This window comes from Cololabis saira, chromosome 20, assembly GCF_033807715.1.
Source record: "Cololabis saira isolate AMF1-May2022 chromosome 20, fColSai1.1, whole genome shotgun sequence".
NCBI lineage: Eukaryota > Metazoa > Chordata > Actinopteri > Beloniformes > Belonidae > Cololabis > Cololabis saira.
The window spans coordinates 37,145,224-37,167,818 of NC_084606.1; the positions used below are offsets into that span (position 1 = coordinate 37,145,224).

General features: G+C 47.0%; 1 protein-coding gene across 4 annotated transcripts; it reads right to left on the reverse strand.

Moving 5' to 3' along the window:
- Positions 1-804: 804 nt before the first annotated feature.
- On the reverse strand, positions 805-22,277 carry LOC133420372 (zinc finger protein 263-like). 4 transcript variants are annotated; one of them, XM_061710061.1, is made up of 11 exons: positions 21,914-22,277; positions 17,738-17,818; positions 14,508-14,622; positions 14,319-14,431; positions 12,869-13,095; positions 11,871-12,085; positions 11,660-11,784; positions 10,206-10,414; positions 6,267-6,344; positions 4,251-4,381; positions 805-1,727 (listed from the first exon to the last, which is right to left on the reverse strand). In XM_061710061.1, the coding sequence occupies exons 1-11, from the start codon at positions 22,230-22,232 to the stop codon at positions 818-820; spliced, it is 2,523 nt and encodes an 840-aa protein (XP_061566045.1). In that variant the 5' UTR covers positions 22,233-22,277; the 3' UTR covers positions 805-817. The 4 variants fall into 4 exon arrangements, with proteins under 4 accessions (XP_061566045.1, XP_061566047.1, XP_061566046.1 ...); XM_061710063.1 differs by having other exon boundaries at positions 805-1,691; positions 10,185-10,414; XM_061710062.1 differs by having other exon boundaries at positions 805-1,694; positions 10,185-10,414.
- Positions 22,278-22,595: the final 318 nt, after the last annotated feature.

Below are 22,595 nucleotides of genomic sequence, written 5' to 3' on the forward strand. Positions count from 1 at the left end.
TTTATTTAATTTCGGCACAAAAAATCCTCCATACCTTTCATTGTTCAGTCCGTCGCTCCTTTCTTCCCGTTAACCGTTAAGCCAAAAAGTTGGGATTCCCGGTCCTGGTACCGGTCCTTAGCTAGTGTCCCATCTCAGCTAGTGTTTCATTTATAACCATTAAGTCCAGAGTTGGGATTCCCGGTCCCGGTTCTTAAAAATAATGACGTTAAAGGAGCTAAAGCTCTTTTTATCGTCCAGTCCGCGGCTCTACCGCTCCGCCGCTGCGGCGTCGGAAGCTTTCTTCCCGTTTCATTTTTAACCAGTGTTTAAAGTCCAGAGTCTATGGAGGATTTTTTGTGCCAAAATTAAATAAATACATAATTAATTAATTCAATGTGTCATTAATTAATCAAAATGTGAATGAAATATGTAATTAATTAATCAAAATTGGAATTAAATATGTAATTAATTAATTAAATGTCATTAATTAATTAAATGTGTCATCAATTATTTAAAATACAATTGATTTTATTAAAAACATGTTTAATTATTTCAGTATTGAATTAATTACATTTAATTAATGAATGATATATTTATTTCCATTTTAATTAATTAATGACACATTTAATTAATGAATGATATATTTCATTCCCATTGTAATTAATTAACGACGTATTTATTTATTTAATTTTGCCACAAAAAAATCCTCCATACTTTTCATCTTTCAGTCCACTCAGCTAGCGTCCCAGCTCAGCTAGCGTCCCAGCTCAGCTAGCGTCCCAGCTCAGCTAGCGTCCATGCTCAGCTAGCGTCCCTGCTCAGCTAGCGTCCCTGCTCAGCTAGCACCAGCGTGCACCAGCATGTGCGCCGCCAGGCAGGACTTGAACAGGAACATCTTGCTGCAGAAGCTGCAGCTCAGGGGCTTGTGGCAGGTGGAGGGGGGCCTGCCGGGGCCCTTGGGCCCCCCCTGGTCCCCCCCGGGCCCCTCCGGGTGGCCTAGCAGGTGCAGCCGCAGCTGCGTCCGGGACCCAAAGGCCCGCCGGCAGACCCGGCAGCGGTGGGCCCGGTCCCGGTCCCGGGCGTGGACCCGCTGGTGGTTCTTCAGCACCGACTTTTCAGGGAACGACTTGCCGCAGATGTTGCACTCGTGCGGCCGCTGGCCCGAGTGCCGCGCCATGTGGCCGCGGAAGCCCGCCGCCGTCAGGAAGGCCTTGCCGCAGACGCCGCAGGTGAGGGTCTGCCGGCGCGCCTGCAGGTGCGACTGCAGGTGCAGGCGCAGCTGCTCCGCCGACGGTGCCCGCAGGCCACAGACGCCACAGAGGAGCCCCGCCCCCTCTCCACGGGGCCCCACCCCCTCGTCTAGGTGGCTCCAGGCGTGTTTGATTAGCATGTTCATGGAGCCGCGCAGGCACCGGCAGACCCTGCAGGCCAGCAGGTCCCGGTTCTGGTCCTGGTTCTGGTCCTGGTTCTGGTCCTGGGGGGGGCCCGCGGCCGGGCGCTGCACCGCCACCTCCCTCCTCCTCTTCCTCTTCCTTTTCTCCGGCTTCTTCGGGACTTCTTCGCTGCGCCGGGACTCCGGGTCCACCCAGTCCGAGTCGCTGCCCTGGTCCTGGACCCCGTCTATGTCCTGGTCCTGGTCCTGGTCCTGGACCCCGTTCTGGTCCTGGACCCCGTCCTGGTCTGGGTCCTGGTCCCGGGTCTGTGGGGTTCTGCTGCCGTGGCAACCAGAGAAGAGACAAGCGAACCTGTTAGAGACGTTAAACAAACAATAGGGTTGAACAATTTTTGAAAATAATCTAATTGCGATTTTTTTCCTCAATATTGCGATTTAATATGCGATTATTTTTTCAAGGTTCTGTTCTCATGTATTTTTCAAGTACACAAGCAATAAATCTGTGGCTTTAACACGTCTACACACGTCTGTACACAAGTGTTATGGGTCGTTCTCTCTGAACCCAATCGCACGACACCAAACCTGGTTAAACTTTAGCCAAAACGAGGCGTAGTTTAATAGACACAGAAAAACTCCCACAGGGAACAAAAAAACCTTCCTCACAGGAAACTCAGAACTTCTTCACAAATAACTCAAAAATCACAGAGAAAAAAACACCAGCAAACTAACAAACAAACCAACAAAGCTCAGAGTTAACAAAACGAACCCGCAATGAACAACTCGCAGCCCCGCTCTTTAACCTCTCCTTTGATGAGCTGACGGACTGCAGGTGGTTTAAGGCTGATTTATGGTTCCGCGTTACACCAACGCAGAGACTACGCCGTAGGGTACGCGGTACGCGCACCGTATGGCGCGAATCGACGCAAGCCTACGCCGTAACCTACACCGTAACCTACGCCGTAGGCTTGCGTCGATTTAACGCGGAACCATAAATCAGGCTTCACAGCGCGACTCCACTGCCCGCCGGCGCACCCAGCTCCTCGCCATGCAGACTCCGCGCTCATATATTTAATACATTTATAAAGCCCATATATTTATAAAGCCCTGCCTGGCCGAGCCCTAACACTGAGGCCATGGTAGATTTAGGTTACACGCGGACACGCGGCACTGTTGACTTTTTTTCCTTGCCGGCAACGTGACCAGATCACGTGACTGGACAAATCGCAGCCTTTGCGGTTAGAAAATCTTGTTTTATCACATCGCCATATTATCGCAAATGCAATTAATTGTTCAGCCCTAATAAACAAACACGTTAACGTTGGTCAAAGAAACAAACACGTTAACGTGGGTCAAAGAAACATAAACAAACACGTTAACGTAGGTCAAAGAAACATAAACAAACACGCTAACGTTAGTCAAAGAAACAAACACCTTAACATGGATCAAAGAAACAAACACGTTAACGTTAGTCAAAGAAACAAACACGTTAACGTTAGTCAAAGAAACAAACACGTTAACGTTAGTCAAAGAAACAAACATGTTAACGTTAGTCAAAGAAACAAACACATTAACGTTAGTCAAAGAAACAAACACGTTAACGTGGATCAAAGAAACAAACACGTTAACGTGGGTCAAAGAAACAAACACGCTAACGTTAGTCAAAGAAACAAACACGTTAACGTTAGTCAAAGAAACAAACACGTTAACGTTAGTCAAAGAAACAAACACGCTAACGTTAGTCAAAGAAACAAACACGCTAACGTGGGTCAAAGAAACAAACACATTAACGTGGGTCAAAGAAACAAACATGTTAACATTAGTCAAAGAAACAAACACGCTGACGTTAGTCAAAGAAACAAACACATTAACGTGGGTCAAAGAAACAAACATGTTAACATTAGTCAAAGAAACAAACACGTTAACGTGGGTCAAAGAAACAAACACGCTAACGTTAGTCAAAGAAACAAACACGTTAACGTTAGTCATAGAAACAAACACGTTAACGTTAGTCAAAGAAACAAACACGTTAACGTTAGTCAAAGAAACAAACATGTTAACATTAGTCAAAGAAACAAACACGTTAACGTAGGTCAAAGAAACAAACACGCTAACGTTAGTCAAAGAAACAAACACATTAACGTGGGTCAAAGAAACAAACATGTTAACATTAGTCAAAGAAACAAACATGTTAACATTAGTCAAAGAAACAAACATGTTAACATTAGTCAAAGAAACAAACATGTTAACATTAGTCAAAGAAACAAACACGCTGACGTTAGTCAAAGAAACAAACACATTAACGTGGGTCAAAGAAACAAACATGTTAACATTAGTCAAAGAAACAAACACGCTGACGTTAGTCAAAGAAACAAACACGTTAACGTTAGTCAAAGAAACAAACACGTTAACGTTAGTCAAAGAAACAAACACGTTAACGTTAGTCAAAGAAACAAACACGTTAACATTAGTCAAAGAAACAAACACGTTAACGTTAGTCAAAGAAACAAACACGTCAACGTTAGTCAAAGAAACAAACACGTTAACGTGGGTCAAAGAAACAAACACGTTAACGTGGGTCAAAGAAACAAACACGTTAACGTGGGTCAAAGAAACAAACACATTAACGTGGATCAAAGAAACAAACATGTTAACGTGGGTCAAAGAAACAAACATGTTAACGTGGGTCAAAGAAACAAAAGCGTTAACGTAGGTCAAAGAAACATGAACAAACAAGCTAACGTTATTCAAAGAAACGAACGCGTTAACATGGGTCAAAGAAACAAACATGTTAACGTAAGTCAAAGAAACAAACACGCTAACGTGGGTAAAACCAACGCTGGGAGATAAACACCCCCCCCCCCCCTCGTCTACTTACGGCGTAGAGACCCGGCTCTCGTCGCTGGAGTGGTGCTTCATGGTGTCGGTCTGGACTCCGCCCTCTTTGGTGTGGGCTCCGCCCTCTTTGGTCTGGGCTCCGCCTTCTTTGGTCTGGACTCCGCCCTCTTCCTGCAGGTGGAAACCAACGTTAGAATGATGGTTATTTTAGGAGCAATTTTTTAGCAGCAAAATAAATAAATAAATAAATGCTGGCAAGTCCAGTCTGGGAGGCGGGTTTATGACCCGGTTCAGGACTGATGCTGCAGGAGTTGCTTCTCTAATATCATGGCTGATGTTGTAGCCTCTTCCCTTTGTGTTAATACCAACAGGAACCTCTCCCCCCCAGGTCAGGGCGTCTACAGGTTTGACCGAGGTGAATTCAAGACTTTCTAACACCATTTACAAACTAAATTTAAGACCAAAAAGACACTAAGAAATCCAGCGCTGAGGTTGAGGTTGCCAGATCTGACAAGTTCCAGCCCAAACGTGGCGTAAAACCCAGCCCAGATCATACACATCTATGTTAAATTTGTAAATTATTCAATGTGTAATAGATTCCAAGTCATACGCAGATAAGCTTCACATCACCACTAAATATCTAAAAAAAAGTTCAGGCTCCAAACAAAGACTATAAGGCCGCGTTCAGACTGCAGGCAAATATCCGATTTTTAGCCCATCCAGATTGAAACTGGATGACTCTTTTGAAGTCTGAACAGTCCCAAACCGCATGATATCCGATTTTTGCAAACCAGATCAAAACCACCTCCAGGAGGTAGTTTCATATCCGATCCATATCTCATTTGGGCAGATGCGTCTCAGTCTGAACAGTCCAAACACTCAGATCGGATATGACTGTCCCAGACGCTCCAAACCACCCGCCCATTTCCAGTTGTGGAGCTCCTCATCCTTTCACAGAGAGCATGTACAATCTCTGATGTCACGTCAAAAACTATTATTTGTAGTTTGAGTGTTGCAAATTCACATTACAAATCATGTTGATTTGATGTTGATCATGACCGCATTTCCACGTAGGTGCGGGTCGCCGCGTACCCTACGCCGTAGGCTCTGCGTCGGTGTAACGCGGAACCATAAATCAGCCTTCAGTCGCGCTGTGAGCCTGAACCTGCAGCCCGTCAGCCCCTCTCCTCCTAGGAGGAGAGGTTATGGAGCGGGGCTGCCAGTTATTAATTGCTGGTTCGTTTTGTTAACTCTGAGCTTTGTTGGTTGGTTTGTGAGTTTGCTGGTGGTTTTGTTCTGAACACTTTTCTCTGTTTCTCATTTTGCTGGGACGCCGGGTCCCTCCGCCGAGACACAACTTTTGCTGTATGCGTTCATTTTTATGTCTAAAAATGATGCGCAGTGCCGACCCAATCAGAAACGGTAGGCTACAGATATTTTGGGATTTTTTATATATATAAAAGAAATACATGACTTCACACAATACACGCGCTGGGTGACGCCTCCGCTCCGACGTCGTTGCTACGGCAACCCGTCAGATCAGTCAATGATGTGGCGCAGTCTGAACAGAGCCATATCCGATATGGACACTTGCTAAAAACAGTGTGGACAGTCAGCCCTGAAAATCGGATATGAGAAGGAATCAGATATATATCAGCCTGCAGTCTGAACGCGGCCATAAATTGAGCAGAAATTAAATTGAGCAGATTAAAGCAAAGAAAATATCAGAGTTTATTGTGTACGTTTCTACTTTTCTCTGCCGTAATGGAAACTTTTTTGTTAATAATTTCTCCTAAATATTTAGTAAAAACCAGGAAAAGCGGCCCAGATTTTATCAACCCATCCAGTCCTTTATGTTTCAGTCCAATTAGGCTGAAACCTGCCCAACCTGGCAACCCTGACGGAGGCATCTAACAACTGGAAACAGGTTTATTTCTCCTCAAAACGAAAACTTTTTAATTACAACTGGATAGATTCCCTCTAAAATTAAGATCTAAAAAATTAAGACCCTTGGAATTAAGACATTTAAAAGCCTTATTTTAGGAAAAGGTCCCACCTTGAGCCGGATGTAGAACACGGCGTCCAGCTGGGGGGGGTCTTCAGGCTGGGGGGGGTCCTCCACCTTGGGCTTTCTCTGCAGCACAAGAGAGTCGAAATGTCGAGAAAAAAGTTGAAATGTTGAGAAAAAAGTTGAAATGTCGAGAAAAAAGTCGAAACGTTGCGATTAATGTTGAAGTACAATTTCGAGAAAAAAGTCGAAATGTTGAGAAAAAAGGCAAAATTTTGACTTTATTCTTGAAATTTTATTTCAACATTAACCTCCACTTTTTTCTCAACATTTCGACTTTTTTTCTCGACACCTTTTTTTTATTGAACACAATTAATAAACAAGAAAACACATTTATACAAGCTGCGAGTAGAGGAAATACAATATAAGAAAATAGAACCTTTTTTTGGCCCTCCTTGAAGCGCCACCTTACTGTGGTGGAGGGGTTTGTGTTGCCCGAGTGATCCTAGAAACTATGTTGTCGGGGGCATTACGCCCCTGGTAGGGTCTCCCATGGCAAACAGGTCCTAGGTGACGGGCCAGACTAAGAGCGGTTCATAAGCTAATCATGGTAAACAGAAAATCAAGGACCGTAATGTCGCCCGGATCGGCGTCACCGGGGCCCCTCCCTGGAGCCAGGCCTGGGGTTGGGGGCGCCTGGTGGTCTTTGCCCATGGGACCCGGCCGGGCTCAGCCCGAAACAGCGACGTGGGCCCGCCTTCCCGTAGGCCCACCACCCGCAGGAAGGACCATGAGAAGCCGGTGCAATGTGGACTGGGTAGCAGTCGTGGCGGGGCCTCGCCGACCCAATCCCTGGACCAAAACCCTCACAGTGGGGACATGGAATGTCACCTCGCTGGGGGGGAAGGAGCCGGAGCTTGTGCGTGAGGTTGAGAGGTACCGGCTAGAGATAGTCGGGCTCACCTCCACACATAGCTTGGGCTCTGGAACCAAGCTCCTTGAAAGGGGCTGGACCCTCCACTACTCTGGAGTTGTCCAGGGTGAGAGGCGGCGGGCTGGTGTGGGCTTGGTTATAGCCCCCCAGCTCAGTCGCCATGTGTTGGAGTTCACCACGGTGAACGAGAGGGTCGCTTCCCTGCGCCTTCGGGTCGGGAAAAGGTCTCTCACTGTTGTTTGTGCCTACGGGCCGAACAGCAGTGCGGAGTACCCGGCCTTCTTGGGGTCCCTGGGAGGGGTACTTGGTAGTGCTCCAACTGGGGACTCCATTGTTCTACTGGGGGACTTCAACGCTCACGTGGGCAATGACAGTGATACCTGGAGAGGCGTGATTGGGAGGAACGGCCTCCCCGATCTGAACCCGAGCGGTGTTTTGTTGTTGGACTTCTGTGCTAGTCACAGTTTGTCCATAACGAACACCATGTTCAAACATAAGGGTGTCCATCAGTGCACGTGGCACCAGGACACCCTAGGCCGGAGGTCAATGATCAACTTTGTTGTCGTTTCATCTGGCCTTCGGCCGCATGTCTTGGACACTCGGGTGAAGAGAGGGGCTGAGCTGTCAACTGATCACCACCTGGTGGTGAGTTGGATGCGCTGGCGGAGGAGGGAGCTGGACAGACCGGGTAGACTCAAACGGATTGTGAGGGTCTGTTGGGAGTGTCTGGCTGAGCCCTCTGTCAGGGACATCTTCAACTCCCACCTCCGAGAGAGCTTCTCTCAGATCCCGGGGGAGCCGGGGGACATCGAGTCCGAGTGGTCCATGTTCTCTGCCTCCATTGTCGACGCGGCGGCTCGAAGTTGTGGACGCAAGGTCTCCGGTGCCTGTCGTGGCGGCAATCCTAGAACCCGGTGGTGGACACCGGAAGTACAGGATGCCGTCAGACTGAAAAAGGAGTCCTACAGGGCTATGTTGGCCTGTGGGACTCCTGACGCAGTAGATAGGTACCGGCAGGCCAAGCGAGCCGCGGCTCGGGCAGTCCTGGAGGCAAAAACTCGGGTCTGGGAGGAGTTCGGGGAGGCCATGGAGGAAGACTTTCGGTCGGCCTCGAGGAAATTCTGGAGGACTGTTCGGCGCCTCAGAAGGGGGAAGCAGTACTCTGCTGGCACCGTTTATGGTGCGGGTGGGGAGCTGTTGACCTTGACTCGGGACATCGTCGGACGGTGGAAGGAATACTTCGAGGATCTCCTCAACCCGACTGACATGCCTTCGACTGAGGAAGCAGAGAGTGGGGACTCTGGGGCGTGCTCATCCATCACCCAAGCTGAGGTCACTGAGGTGGTTCGTAAGCTCCTCAGTGGCACCGGGGGTGGATGAGATTCGCCCTTAGTACCTCAAGTCTCTGGATGTCGTAGGGCTGTCTTGGTTGACACGTCCCTGCGACATTGCATGGAGGAAGGGGACAGAACCGTTGGAGTGGCAAACCGGGGTGGTGGTCCCTCTGTTTAAAAAGGGGGACCGGAGAATGTGCTCCAACTATAGGGGGATCACACTTCTCAGCCTCCCCGGGAAAGTCTACTCCAGGGTACTGGAGAGGAGAATACGGCCGATAGTTGAACCTCGGATTCAGGAGGAACAATGCGGTTTTCGTCCCGGTCGTGGAACACTGGACCAGCTCTATACCCTCCGCAGGGTGCTCGAGGGTTCATGGGAATTTGCCCAACCAGTCTACATGTGTTTTGTGGATCTGGAGAAGGCATTTGACCGTGTCCCTCGTGCCGTTCTGTGGGGGGTGCTCGGTGAGTATGGAGTCCGGGGCCCTCTATTAAGGGCTGTCCGGTCTCTGTACGATCGGAGCAGGAGTTTGGTTCGCATTGCCGGCAGTAAGTCGGACTTGTTCCCGGTGCATGTTGGACTCCGGCAGGGCTGCCTTTTGTCACCGGTCCTGTTCATAATTTTTATGGACAGGATTTCTAGGCATAGCCAGGGGCCGGAGGGGATCCGGTTTGGGAACCACAGGATTTCGTCTCTGCTTTTTGCAGATGACGTCCTGTTGGCTTCATCGGACCGGGACCTTCAGCATGTGCTGGGACGGTTTGAGGCCGAGTGCGACGCGGCAGGGATGAGAATCAGCACCTCCAAGACCGAGGCCATGGTTCTCCATCGGGAAAGGGTGGCGTGCCTTCTCCGGGGGGGTGGAGAAATCCTGCCTCAGGTGGAGGAGTTTAAGTATCTCGGGGTCTTGTTCACGAGTGAGGGAACGATGGAGCGGGAGATTGACAGACGGATCGGTGCAGCGTCCGCAGTTATGCGGTCGATGTACCAGACCGTCGTGGTGAATAAGGAGCTTAGTGGAAAGGCGAAGCTCTCGATTTACCGGTCAATCTACGCACCTACCCTCACCTATGGTCATGAACTTTGGGTAGTGACCGAAAGGACAAGATCGCGGATACAAGCGGCCGAGATGAGTTTCCTCCGCAGGGTGGCTAGACGCTCCCTTAGAGATAGGGTGAGGAGTTCGGTCACCCGGGAGGAGCTCGGAGTCGAGCCGCTGCTCCTTCACATTGAGAGGAGTCAGCTGAGGTGGCTTGGGCATCTGTACCGGATCCCCCTGGACGCCTCCCTAGGGAGGAGTTCCAGGCATGTCCCTCCTCCCTAGGGAGGTGTTCCAGGCATGTCCCTCCTCCCTAGGGAGGTGTTCCAGGCATGTCCCTCCGGGAGGAGACCCCGGGGAAGACCCCGGGGAAGACCCAGAACACGCTGGAGAGACTATGTATCTCGGCTGGCCTGGGAACGCCTCGGACTCCCCCCGGAAGAGCTGGAGGAAGTGTCTGGGGTGAAGGAAGTCTGGGCATCCCTGTTGAGGCTGCTGCCCCCGCGACGGAATGGATAAGCGGAAGAAGATGGATGGATGGAGAACATTTTGGGAGGTATCATGAACAAGAGACATATATTAAAAAAAATAAGGTAGACAAGTAAAATTAATAACAAAAAAAAAGGCATTTTAAAGCAAATAGGGTCAGGCCTACCTGCAGCTGCAGGTACAGCACCTGGCTCCGGATGCTCCGGCGGATCTCCTCCGGGGTTAGGGCCCCCCCCGGGAGCCTCAGGGGCCTCATCTGCCGGCCGTGTGTCACCAGGAAGGAGAAGGGCCGGCCCTTGTCCAGCTGGGGGAACCGGGACCGCAGCAGGGCCACGAAGTCCGGTTCCTGCAGGCCCCCGGGAACCTCCAGCTGGTGCAGCGGGAACCTCCGGAACACTGGGGAGAACCGGAGAACCGGATAAACACTGGGGAGAACCGGAGAACTGGATAAACACTGGGGAGAACCGGAGAACTGGATAAACACTGGGGAGAACTGGATAAACACTGGGGAGAACCGGAGAAACACTGGGGAGAACCAGAGAAACACTGGGGAGAACCGGAGAAACACTGGGGAGAACCGGAGAAACACTGGGGAGAACCGGAGAAACACTGGGGAGAAACGGATAAACACTGGGGAGAAACGGATAAACACTGGGGAAAACCTGGAGCTCCTGTTTTATGACTAGGCTGTTTTCTCTAGTTGCAGGGTCAACTCCCGTTTCATGACTTGGCTGTTTTCTCTAGTTGGAGGGTCAACTTCTGTTTCATGACTTGGCTGTTTTCTCTAGTTGGAGGGTCAACTCCTGTTTTATGACTGGGCTTTTTTCTCTAGTTGCAGGGTCAACTCCTGTTTTATGACTGGGCTTTTTTCTCTAGTTGCAGGGTCAACTCCTGTTTTATGACTGGGCTGTTTTCTCTAGTTCCATGGTCAACTCCTGTTTTATGACTAGGCTGTTTTCTCTAGTTGCGGGGTCAACTCCTGTTTTATGACTAGGCTGTTTTCTCTAGTTGCAGGGTCAACTCCTGTTTCATGACTAGGCTGTTTCCTCTAGTCGCAGGGTCAACTCCTGTTTTATGAATAGGCTGTTTTCTCTAGTTGCAGGGTCAACTCCCGTTTCATGACTTGGCTGTTTTCTCTAGTTGGAGGGTCAACTCCTGTTTCATGACTTGGCTGTTTTCTCTAGTTGGAGGGTCAACTCCTGTTTTATGACTGGGCTTTTTTCTCTAGTTGCAGGGTCAACTCCTGTTTTATGACTGGGCTTTTTTCTCTAGTTGCAGGGTCAACTCCTGTTTTATGACTGGGCTGTTTTCTCTAGTTCCATGGTCAACTCCTGTTTTATGACTAGGCTGTTTTCTCTAGTTGCGGGGTCAACTCCTGTTTTATGACTAGGCTGTTTTCTCTAGTTGCAGGGTCAACTCCTGTTTCATGACTAGGCTGTTTCCTCTAGTCGCAGGATCAACTCCTGTTTTATGACTAGGCTGTTTTCTCTAGTTGCAGGGTCAATCCTGTTTTATGACTAGGGAGCCAGGAGTTTGTTTTAAAACAACATTTTCCGAGGAGGCGTCTTCCCCACGTCCCTCTCTGCTGTGCTGCAGCTCCGCTGCCCCGTATCCACGGTAACGGTGGTAGGTAGACCTTACCTGCCGGGGAGATTGTGGTCACGCGGTCCTCCAGGATCCGGAGCCGCAGGACCACGGTGGGGGGGGCCGGCGGGTCCGTCGGCCCGGGTTGGACCGGGTTCTGCGTGGGAGACCCGGGTCTGGGACTGGGGAGAGGTCAGACATAGGCCAGTCAGAGGTCAGAGGGGGAACCGGGACATTCAGCGACGGTCGGGTCTCGGTTCTGACTCACTCTGAGTCCGGTATGAGGGCTGGACCGGTTCTGAGGGGACTAGGTCTGGGGGGATCAGGACCAGGGCTGGGAGGACCAGGGCTGGGAGGGCCAGGGCTGGGGGGATCAGGACCAGGGCTGGGGGGACCAGGACCGGCGCTGGGGGGGCACAGAGGCCTGGCAGCATCTTCTTCTTTAATCTGGGTCGTCACGGACAACGGGACATCCTCCACCTGCTAGAGCCAACAGATCTTAAGTTCCCACCAGGACCCGACAGGACCTTTAGGACCCATCAGGAACCAGTGGTTGAAAAAAAAGTCGAAATGTCAAGAATGTTGAAATGCAATTGAGAAAAACGTCTAAATGTCGAGAAAAAAGTCGAAATGGCGAGAAAAATGTTGAAATACAATTGAAAAAAAGTCGAAATGTCGGGAAAAAAGTCGAAATGTCGGTCGAGAAAACAGTCGAAATGTCGGTCGAGAAAAAAGTCGAAATGTCGTGAAGAAAGTCGAAATGACGGGAAAAAAGTCGAGATGTCGAGATAAAAGTCGAAATGTCGAAATAAAAGTAGAAATGTTGAAATACAATTGAGAAAAAAGTTGAAATGTCAATAATGTTGAAATACAATAGAGAAAAACGTCGAAAATGTCGGGAAAAAAGTCGATATGTCAAAATGTCGAGAAAAAAGTCGAAATGTCGAAGAATGTTGAAATACAATTGAGAAAAAAGTCGAAAATGTCGGGAAAAAAGTCGAGATGTCGAGAAAAAAGTCGAAATGTCGGGAAAAAAGTCGAAATGTCGGGAAAAAAGTCGAAATGTCGGGAAAAAAGTCGAATATGTCGGGGAATAAAGTCGAAATGTCGGGGAAAAAGTCGAAATGTCAGGGAAAAAGTCGAAATGTTGGTAAAAAAGTCAAAATGTTGGGAAAAAAGTCAAAATGTTGAAGTACAATTTTGAGAAGGTCCCATAAGGTCCTGGCAGGAGCCGGTCCCCCCCCCCCCCCCCCCCCCCCCCGGTACCTTGAGGCGGAGGTAGAGGGCCGAGGTCCCGGCGTTCCGCCGGATCTCCTCGGGGATCAGATTCCGGACCTGCAGCGGCTGCAGCTTCTTGTTCCGGTCCATGACGAAGGCCCCGAAGGCCCGGTTCTGGTCCAGCTGGGGGAACCGGGATCGCAGCAGGGTCAGGAACCCGGACTCCTGCAAGCCCGCGGGGCAGGCCAGCTCGTGGAGGGGGCACCGCTCGAACACTGGAACCAGAACCAGAACCAGAACCAGAGATCCAGGATCAGGAAACACGGACCAAACCAAACATCGGTATTGGCCAAAAAAGTATCGGTTCATACCTAGTAGGGCTGGGTATCGATTCAAATGTCAAGAATCGATTCGATTCCGATTCTTAAGATTCAGAATCGATTATCACGATTTGATCCGATCCGATATTGATTTGGCTTAGTGTTATTTAAAATGTTTTTTGAGCTGTTGCCTGAATTATATGACTGTAAAATAACTAGTGAAATAATAATTTCACAATAATTATTGTGAAATAACTAAGAAATAAATAACTCAAACAGGCCTTTCAATATCCATTTAAAGTGCAAAAAAGACTACGCTCAGATTAAACGGAGACGATGTCTGAACGTTTTAAAAGATAGAAAAGCTGTGGAGAAAAGTGACTGTAGTGTAAATGATTATCCGTCACTCGTTAATCATCTCTTTGGTGACTTTATTGACTCAACAACACAACACAGGGATGACTGGTGTTACGGTCTAAAGGGTCCCTCTCCGAACAACCACACTTGGTTCCTACGCTGTGCGTAACATCATTACAACACAGTGACAGAAAACTATAACAGTCGCCATGAAAAGCTGCTGCTGTTCATTTCATGCTGTTGAGAATTCTGCACTAAAGTTAAGCCAAAATGTATTTTAATTTTCTTATTGATTGTGAGTTTGGCTGGATGTCATTCAACTTTTGAACCTAGTAGGTAAACAACCTCTTTTGAAGTGAAATGTATTTATTTTTGTTTTGTTTTAGTTTACAGTTTCATGTGCAGTCCAATGATGCAGTCAGTGAAAATACATGTTGGAGAGAATGGACAAGAAAAGAAACTTGGGACAATTTGAGTTTTAGTCCTCTTTTTTTTTCTTTTTACTTAATTCATTGCCAAAATGTATCTGATTGAGAAAAAGTACCGGAATTGTATTGGGAGTCCAAAAAAAAGTGATCGGATCGGAAAAAATCGAGATACTTAAACTCAAGTGATCGGGATCTGAAAAAATCCTGATGGGGATCTAATGAATCCTGATCGGGAGCTGAAAAATCCTAATTGGGAGCTAAAAAAATCCTGATCGGGAGCTAAAAAAATCCTGATCGGGACGACGCTACCAGGAACCCGACCAGTTCCGGCGCCGCTCTGACCAGATCCGGGTTCCGGCTCAGACAACAAACCTCCATGTTTGGTTGACCCACCTTTCCGTGAGAGAACCTGGATCTGAGGGTCGTCCAGGATCCGGATCCTGAGGTCTACGAGGTCCTGGTCTTGGTGGAGACCTGGAGTCCCGGTGGACTGGACCTGTGGAGACCTGCAGACACGAGACCAGCAGACTGTCAGAGACTGGAACTACCTCCAGAATGCACCAGGGCTGCTGAAACTCGTACCTGGAGGGTGTTTGGTGGTACTGGTGGTCCTGATGGTCCCAGTGGTCTAGGCCGCCCCCCTCCGGGGGGTCCTGGGGGTCCCAGAGTCCTGCCAGGCTGCGGCTGTCCTCCACCCCTGAACACAGACCAGCTTTAACCTGGAGACGTGACCTTTAACCCCTTTAACCTGTAGATGTGACCTTTGACCCCTTTAACCTGGAGACGTGACCTTTAACCACCAAGTTAAAGAATGCTGTTTACAGAACATGTGGTGTCCCTCATGGATCTAGGCTGGAACCCCTGCAGGTTTTTATTCAAATCAATCATTTTCACTAGCTGGTAACAAATAATTATTGGTGAAATCTAAATGATTGAATCTTTTTAAAAGGGTATACAACTTGAAAGGTCAACTGAAATGTTTAAGGGTTTGATTCCGATAATAAAAGTTCTGCCCCCCTGCAGAGGAAGGCAGCACCTGGATCTTACTTGTATTTAGTATTGTTTATTTCTCTGTTTGAGTTCTTTTTTTTATACACATTATTCATCCGAGATACTAGGTTTCACTATGATCAGGTGTAAAGTGTAAAGTTGCTTTCATCAACGAAAATGATGACTAAATATCAATGAACCATTATCACGTGAGGAAAACGAGACGCAACGAAAATGCTGGTCATGTGACGATAACTAAATATATAATGCAATATCTTAGAGGAATAAAAACCAGACTAAAATGTAGATTACAGAATAAAAAAAGGATCCTAATCATGAGAGTTCAATGTAGATCTGGGAATCATCTGCAAGAGCTGTGACAAGAGACCTCAAGATGGTGGAGAGTCTGGAACAGGAGGAGCCCCAGAACTGGTCCCTGTGGGACTACGGTTGTCCTGGAGCCCCAGAACTGGTCCCTGTGGGACTACGGTTGTCCTGGAGCCCCAGAACTGGTCCCTGTGGGACTACGGTTGTCCTGGAGCCCCAGAACTGGTCCCTGTGGGACTACGGTTGTCCTGGAGCCCCAGAACTGGTCCCAGTGGGACTACGGTTGTCCTGGAGCCCCAGAACTGGTCCCTGTGGGACTACGGTTGTCCTGCAGCCCCAGAACTGGTCCCTGTGGGACTACGGTTGTCCTGCAGCCCCAGAACTGGTCCCTGTGGGACTACGGTTGTCCTGCAGCCCCAGAACTGGTCCCTGTGGGACTACGGTTGTCCTGGAGCCCCAGAACTGGTCCCTGTGGGACTACGGTTGTTTCGGAGCCCCAGAACTGGTCCCTGTGGGACTACGGTTGTCTCGGAGCCCCAGAACTGGTCCCTGTGGGACTACGGTTGTCCTGGAGCCCCAGAACTGGTCCCTGTGGGACTACGGTTGTCCTGCAGCCCCAGAACTGGTCCCTGTGGGACTACGGTTGTCCTGGAGCCCCAGAACTGGTCCCTGTGGGACTACGGTTTGTCCTGGAGCCCCAGAACTGGTCCCTGTGGGACTACGGTTGTCTCGGAGCCCCAGAACTGGTCCCTGTGGGACTACGGTTGTCCAGGAGCACCAGAACTGGTCCCTGTGGGACTACCGTTGTCTCGCATCCCCAGAACTGGTCCCTGTGGGACTACGGTTGTCTCGGAGCCCCAGAACTGGTCCCTGTGGGACTACGGTTGTCTCGGAGCCCCAGAACTGGTCCTAGAAATTAAATTAATTTTGATTATAATGAAACGTAGTATTGGGGGTAGGATTTAATACGTTTTTACTTCTTCCTACTCCTTTTCGAGCATGTTAATTATGATGGTTGCATGTTTTTATTTACATATTTTTTTGTTTTCTTATTTACATTTATTTATTTCTGATTATTATTGTTTGGTTTTGTTTTCACTACTGTTTCATGTTCGAAATAAAAATTTCAATGTGTGTCCATTTTCAGTGACCAAAACGAGACGAAATGTTCAACCAAAGATCCTTAATATACTTTTTTTAAGTAGTTTCCTTTGGTTTAGTCTTTAAACCAGTTTAGTCTTTAGATCTTTGGATCCACTTTCCTACATAGACGTGGAAAAGAAAACCCAATGTGTCGTGGAAAAAGAAAAAGATAAAAATAAATATGTTGTAAACTCAAATGAGAGTCTTCTGTATCTGGAATGAATTAATTCTTGAGTCTATAAGGTAAAAATAATAGAATAATAAGATAACATTGTTTGAATTGTAAAAAGGGTTTGGATAAATACAATCTTTGACTAAAACTAGAATAAAATGGACAATTCTGACTAAAATAAGACTAAAATGACTTTTAGTCGACTGAAACTTGACACGACTAAAAGGATAATGAACGAGACTAAAACTGATAAAAACTAAAATCATAGCTGGACCCAAAGACTAGACTGAAACTGAAACAGGCTGATAACAGAAAAAACACTAATCAGGTGAGATTTTAAATTAAATAGATTAAATTAAATTTGCAGGATTTAGAGGAGACACCAACGTTTGCACAGAGATCTCTGGGGCACCAGGGAGGATCCCTGTGGGACACCACATGTCATGGGTTTTACATTTAAAAAGGAGCCGTCTGTAAGAAATGGCCAAAACTGGTACTGCAGTCACTTTCAAAATATTGTTGAGCGGCGTGTACCCTCCCCCTCCTCCCCCCGACCAGAGGTTGCCAGGTAGGCTGCAGAATGCAGCAGGAACGTAGGCTGCCATGGCTGCCAAAATTTGAGCCGAGCTGGCAACCCGGATGCCGAAACAATACTGACTTGGTGATTGGGAGATAGGTGGAGGGTGGAGCTTCAGAAACAATACTGACTTGGTGATTGGGAGATAGGTGGAGGGTGGAGCTTCAGGCCAAAACAAAAAATGACAACATCAACATCAGTTGAGGGCTGCAACTCCTCTTTTTAAACTGGAATATCCTGGCTTGAGTGCTGTTGTCAGTGACATAAGTATTTGAAATGAACATGATTTTTAAATGTCTGTTGACATATCGGGATCGTTTTATGATTCGTTTTATTATTGCTCTTACATACAGCTCCTTTAAGTGGGAAACATTTGCGGTCACTCAAGGTTTTCTGGCTGAATAACGAAGCTACAAATCCCGGAAATGATCGATAGATTAGGGGGAAACAACAACTTCGTAGTTTATCTCAGGTGACTGGATGAACCAACACGAGTCGGGCTTTTTTAGCCGAGTCTGAATGAAATGTCGGCACCGAACCTCCCTGAATTGATTTCACTGCCCTCGTTTACTGTAAATAAGTAATAAAAAGTTGGAGACGCACTTATTTCGCATTTGATCCGCTCCAACTCCACGGGAACTTCAGGTCCTCCAGCTCCGCAGAGAAGAAACAGTTGCTGGTCGTCTGGATCAGGAGACGGTTGGTGTTTCAGGAGATAAAGAGATGAGAACACTGGAGTCAGACACTTCAGCACCAACGAAGAAGACAAGGAAACTTTGGAACACTTCAACTCCAACGAAGAAGACAAGAACATCCACAACACTGGAGTCAGACACTTCAACACCAACGAAGAAGACAAGTTATACTGTTGAACACTTCAACACCAACGAAGAAGACAAGTTAAACTGTTGAACACTTTAACTTGTCTTCTTCGTTGGTGTTATACTGTTGAACACTTTAACTTGTCTTCTTCGTTGGTGTTATACTGTTGAACACTTTAACACCAACGAAGAAGAAGTTATACTGTTGAACATTGTTGATTGATGCCACTGATGTTTCTGAAGAGCAGTTTCATGACGTTTGTTCAGGTTTAATCTTTTAAATGAGGTAAACTGGTGTCCAGTTATGTGTTTACTATGGTACTATGACGTGTTTACTATGGTACTATCCATCCATCCATCCATCCATCCATCCATCGTCCGCCGCTTATCCGTTACCGGGTCGCGGGGGCAGCAGTCTCAGCAGAGATGTTGATGTTACTGTGGTACTATATCACGTTTACTATAATATTAGGCTACGTTCACACTGCAGTTCCCAAGTGACCCAAATCCGATTTTTTGCTCATATGTGACTCAGATCCGATTTGTTTATGACAGTGTGAACAGCACAAGTCACATGGAATCTGATCTTTTCAAATCAGATTCAGGTCGCTTCCATATGGCTACGTTCACACTGCAGTCCTTAATGCTCAATTCCGATTTTGTCCCAATTCCGATTTTTTTGTGTGGCTGTTCACATTATCTTTTAAAATGTGTCCTATATCCGACTCGAGTGTGAACGCATCGGATTTGGGTCACTTGGGAACTGCAGTGTGAACGTAGCCTAAGTGGTTCTAAATCGGATACAGGTCTGATGTTTTGCAATGCGACCTCAGTGTGAACAGCCAGGTCGGAATTAATGCGACTTTGACGTCACACGCAGAGCCCCGAGCCGCGGGGGAGACACGGGAGACGGCGGGGGACGCTCCGGGCCGCCCCCGCCTCTCCTCCTCCCCTCCCCCGCGCTCACCTCTTTATACGACCTCAGATCAGACGAGACAACCTGCTGAATTAAAGCATATTACTAAATAAATAAGGATTCAAATCAGCGAAGCGGTCGTGGTCGCATAACCTGCCCGTTTTACAACGAGCTGGACCGTGTGTTAGGTGATAAACCCAGCTGAACGCCGGAGAGCAGAGCTGACACTCCGGGGAGCGGAGCTAGAGCCCTGCTATAGCGGGACTGTTTTCTTCATCCCGCTCCCGCTGCATTTCTGACCACTCTCGCCTGCACCCGCAACGTGTGTGTTCCACTCCCGCTCCCGCAGCAGTGTTTACATCCGCTCCCGCCCACTCCCGCAAAACTCTGAGAATTCATGCCCGCATAATGATAGAGATGCAAGAGAAACGTCCTTGACAAATCTATCTGATTTAATGTTAACATGATAATTGTGGAGCTTGATGGATAATTGACAGTTCACAGGCACCTGTTGGATGAAAATCCATCATTGTCATCATCACACGCCTCTGCGCATGCGGGTCAGTTCTGGGCCGCGATGCGTTCACACTCGAGTCGGATATAGGACACATTTTAAAAGATAATGTGAACAGCCACACAAAAAAAATCGGAATTGGGACAAAATCGGAATTGAGCATTAAGGACTGCAGTGTGAACGTAGCCTTATACTGTTTTCACTACAGTATTATACCATGTTTACTATGGTACTATACTGTGTTTACTACAGTACTATACCGTGTTTACTATGGTACTATACCGTGTTTACTACAGTATTATACTGCGTTTACTATCTTACTATACCGTGGCTGCGTCTGAAATTCCACACTTCCACCCTAATGAGTAGCAAAAACAGTACGTGAGATTTTTTAGTGCATCCGAAACATTAGTACGTACTCAATAGTATGTACTATCCATACTCATTCTGGAGAAATGCATTAGTGTGGATTGATGGACACTAGCTAAGCAGGAACGTCCCACAATGCAATGCAGCGGTGTTTGGTTGCTAAGTGCTGCACAGATACGTATATGTCATAAGTATAATAATAATATTATTTAATATTAATATTATAATATTCGTATATAATATAGGGATGCAAATTATCGATTATTTCATTAATTGATAGTTGATAACCTTATCGATCGATCATCGATTAGTTGATAAGCGGCGTTTTTCCCCCATCTGAGATACAAACATAATTTTTTTTGCTTATTTAAAATACAAAGGACATTTTAATGTATTCCTTAATCAAATATTTATTTGATACAAAAGTAACAAAAAGACATTTTTGTACCACAAGGAATATAATATAAAGTGCACTTCAAGGCTATTAGTAGTAGCAGCAGCCATAATAGTGTCATTTGTGTCAAGCAAATTTTAAGTTCTAGTTACGTTTTAAGTTAGAGTTTTGGCAGTGTTCAAAATAAAATTATGAGACCTGCTGTATTGGAGCACATTTTCTTTTAGTTAAAACTGTAGCGGGGACAGATGTTTAGAGAAACCTATGTATGTACCGGGTGAAGATGATTTATGGTTCCGCGTTACAACGACGCAGAGCCTACGCCGTACCCTACGGCGGCGGCTCTGCGTCGATTTAAGGCGGAACCATAATTCAGGCTTTAGGGGACATATCGGAGAACAACCAGAAGAATTTGGGGTGGATTAAAAATAAAAGTTAAGCACTGAGCTACATGTGTCTCTGTCTGGGCCATTGCAGACTCATTGCCTGAGCATGATGTTACTAAAACCAAACATATCCGCCGTCTCTTTCTTCTGTGCGCGCCGCGGCGGCAGCGTGTTGTGTCGCATTAAATGTGGTCCGGGCGTAATACCAGCTGGTGAAATTAAACGAAAAAAATCAATAAATAAATAAATAGATTAATTGTAATCGTTAATTTTAATCGGGTAATTTCATAACGGCAATTAATCGAAAATCGATTCATTATTAATATCCCTAATATAATATTATATACGGTGCGTCCGAAATGCCATACTAAAAAGTATATACTAAAAAATATACTTAAGTTCAGCACACTTTTAAGTAAATATCAGTAGTGTGCATTAATTCGGACGTACTACTAAGAGTGCACACGTGACTTCCTGCCATTGGGAGGGGGAGTTGTTACCATGGTAACAACTCCTGTCACAGCAGCAGTAGCAGCAACGCTCCGCTCTTTCCCGTTTACCCTGGCCCAAACAAGATGACATTATATAATATTATTATATACAAATATTATAATATTATTATATAATAATATTACTATACTTACTATAGCTAATGTGTGGATGGAAGTGATACGTATGTCAAAGGTATAATAATATTATTATATAATATTAATATTATAATATTCGTATATAATAATAATATTATATAATGGAAACTTGTTTGGGCCAGGATAAACGGCAGGAAGTGATGTGTGACATCCGAATTAATGGATACTACTGATATTTACTCAAAAGTGTGCCGACCTTAAGTATAATTTTTAGTATATACTGTTTAGTATGGCATTTCGGGTGCACCGCGTGTCCTGCTAGTGAGCGGCCACTACAGTCGCTTTATGCCGCGTTCCATTTGTCCTCGGAAGTGGGGATTTCCCAGTTCCCAGTTGGATTTTTCAACTGGAACGCCCCTCGCAGTGGGATTTCCCACTGGGAAAGTGGGAGAGTCTTCACCACCCCCGAGTTCACATTCCAAGATGGCTGCCCCGGTTGTAAACAGTAGAAGAGAGCTCTGTAAAAATTCGTAGCACTTCATTCTAGTTTTGGTCACACTAAATCAGTCGTATACAAGTATTGTTCGGCATATATATGCTGCTATAGTGTAATTTACATGTTTCATGTGGTATATGCGAACTACAAACTTGATTTCCTACTTTGTAACTGGAACGCTGATAACTCGGCTGTGATGTCATTCCCAGTTCCCAGTTCCGACTTCGGAGGTAAATGGAACGCAGCAATAATCGCATCCGGTAACCATGGTAACCATGGTAACCAGGGTAACTCACCGGGCTCCTCCTCCTCCTCCTTGACCCGCAGCTCCAGCTCCTCCAGCTGCGGCTCCTCCCGGGGCTCCGTCCTCCCCCTCCGGGTCTTCTGCAGCTCCAGCTCCTCCAGCTGGCTCTTCTGCCCCTCGATCGTCTCCCTGAACCCCGCCGCCTCCCTCTCGTAGTCGGCCACGGTTCTCTCCAGCGCCGCCAGGATCTCCCGGGCGGCGGCGGAGAGCTGCTCCGCCACGACGGCCCGCAGGACCGAGCTGCGGGACATCACGGTGGTCCCGGGGGGGTCCGGCTCCGGGATCGGGACCGCGGAGCTCCAGCTCAGCATTGTTGTTGTTGTCTCCACACGAGGATGCTTGCCGCCTTTTTAAGGAAGACGTGCCGCCACGAATGCGGTCCGGGTGGAAACAGGAAGCTGTCTGCGGAACCAATTCTTTATACCTGATGTGCTGCCCCCTGCAGGACTGCAGCGGGGTTTACACTGACATTAAAGTAATAATAATAATAATAATAATAATAATAATAATAATAATAATAATAATAATAATACATTTTATTTATAATGCACTTTACATTAAAAGGAAACAGAAATAATAAAATCAAGACAAGAGATAAAAGAACCCTGCAGCAGGGTTTATACCAACATTAAAGTAATAATAATAATAATTAAAGCTGCAAGCAATGATGAACG

Coding starts and splice junctions, on each gene's coding strand:
- LOC133420372 (XM_061710060.1), bottom strand. CDS start 22,232: ATGCTGAGCTGGAGCTCCGCGGTCCCGATCCCGGAGCCGGACCCCCCC. Junction 12,086..12,868: donor CCCTCTACCTCCGCCTCAAG/GTACCGGGGGGG, acceptor TGTTGGCTCTAG/CAGGTGGAGGATGTCCCGTT. Junction 10,415..11,659: donor GACCACAATCTCCCCGGCAG/GTAAGGTCTACC, acceptor GGTTCTCCCCAG/TGTTCCGGAGGTTCCCGCTG.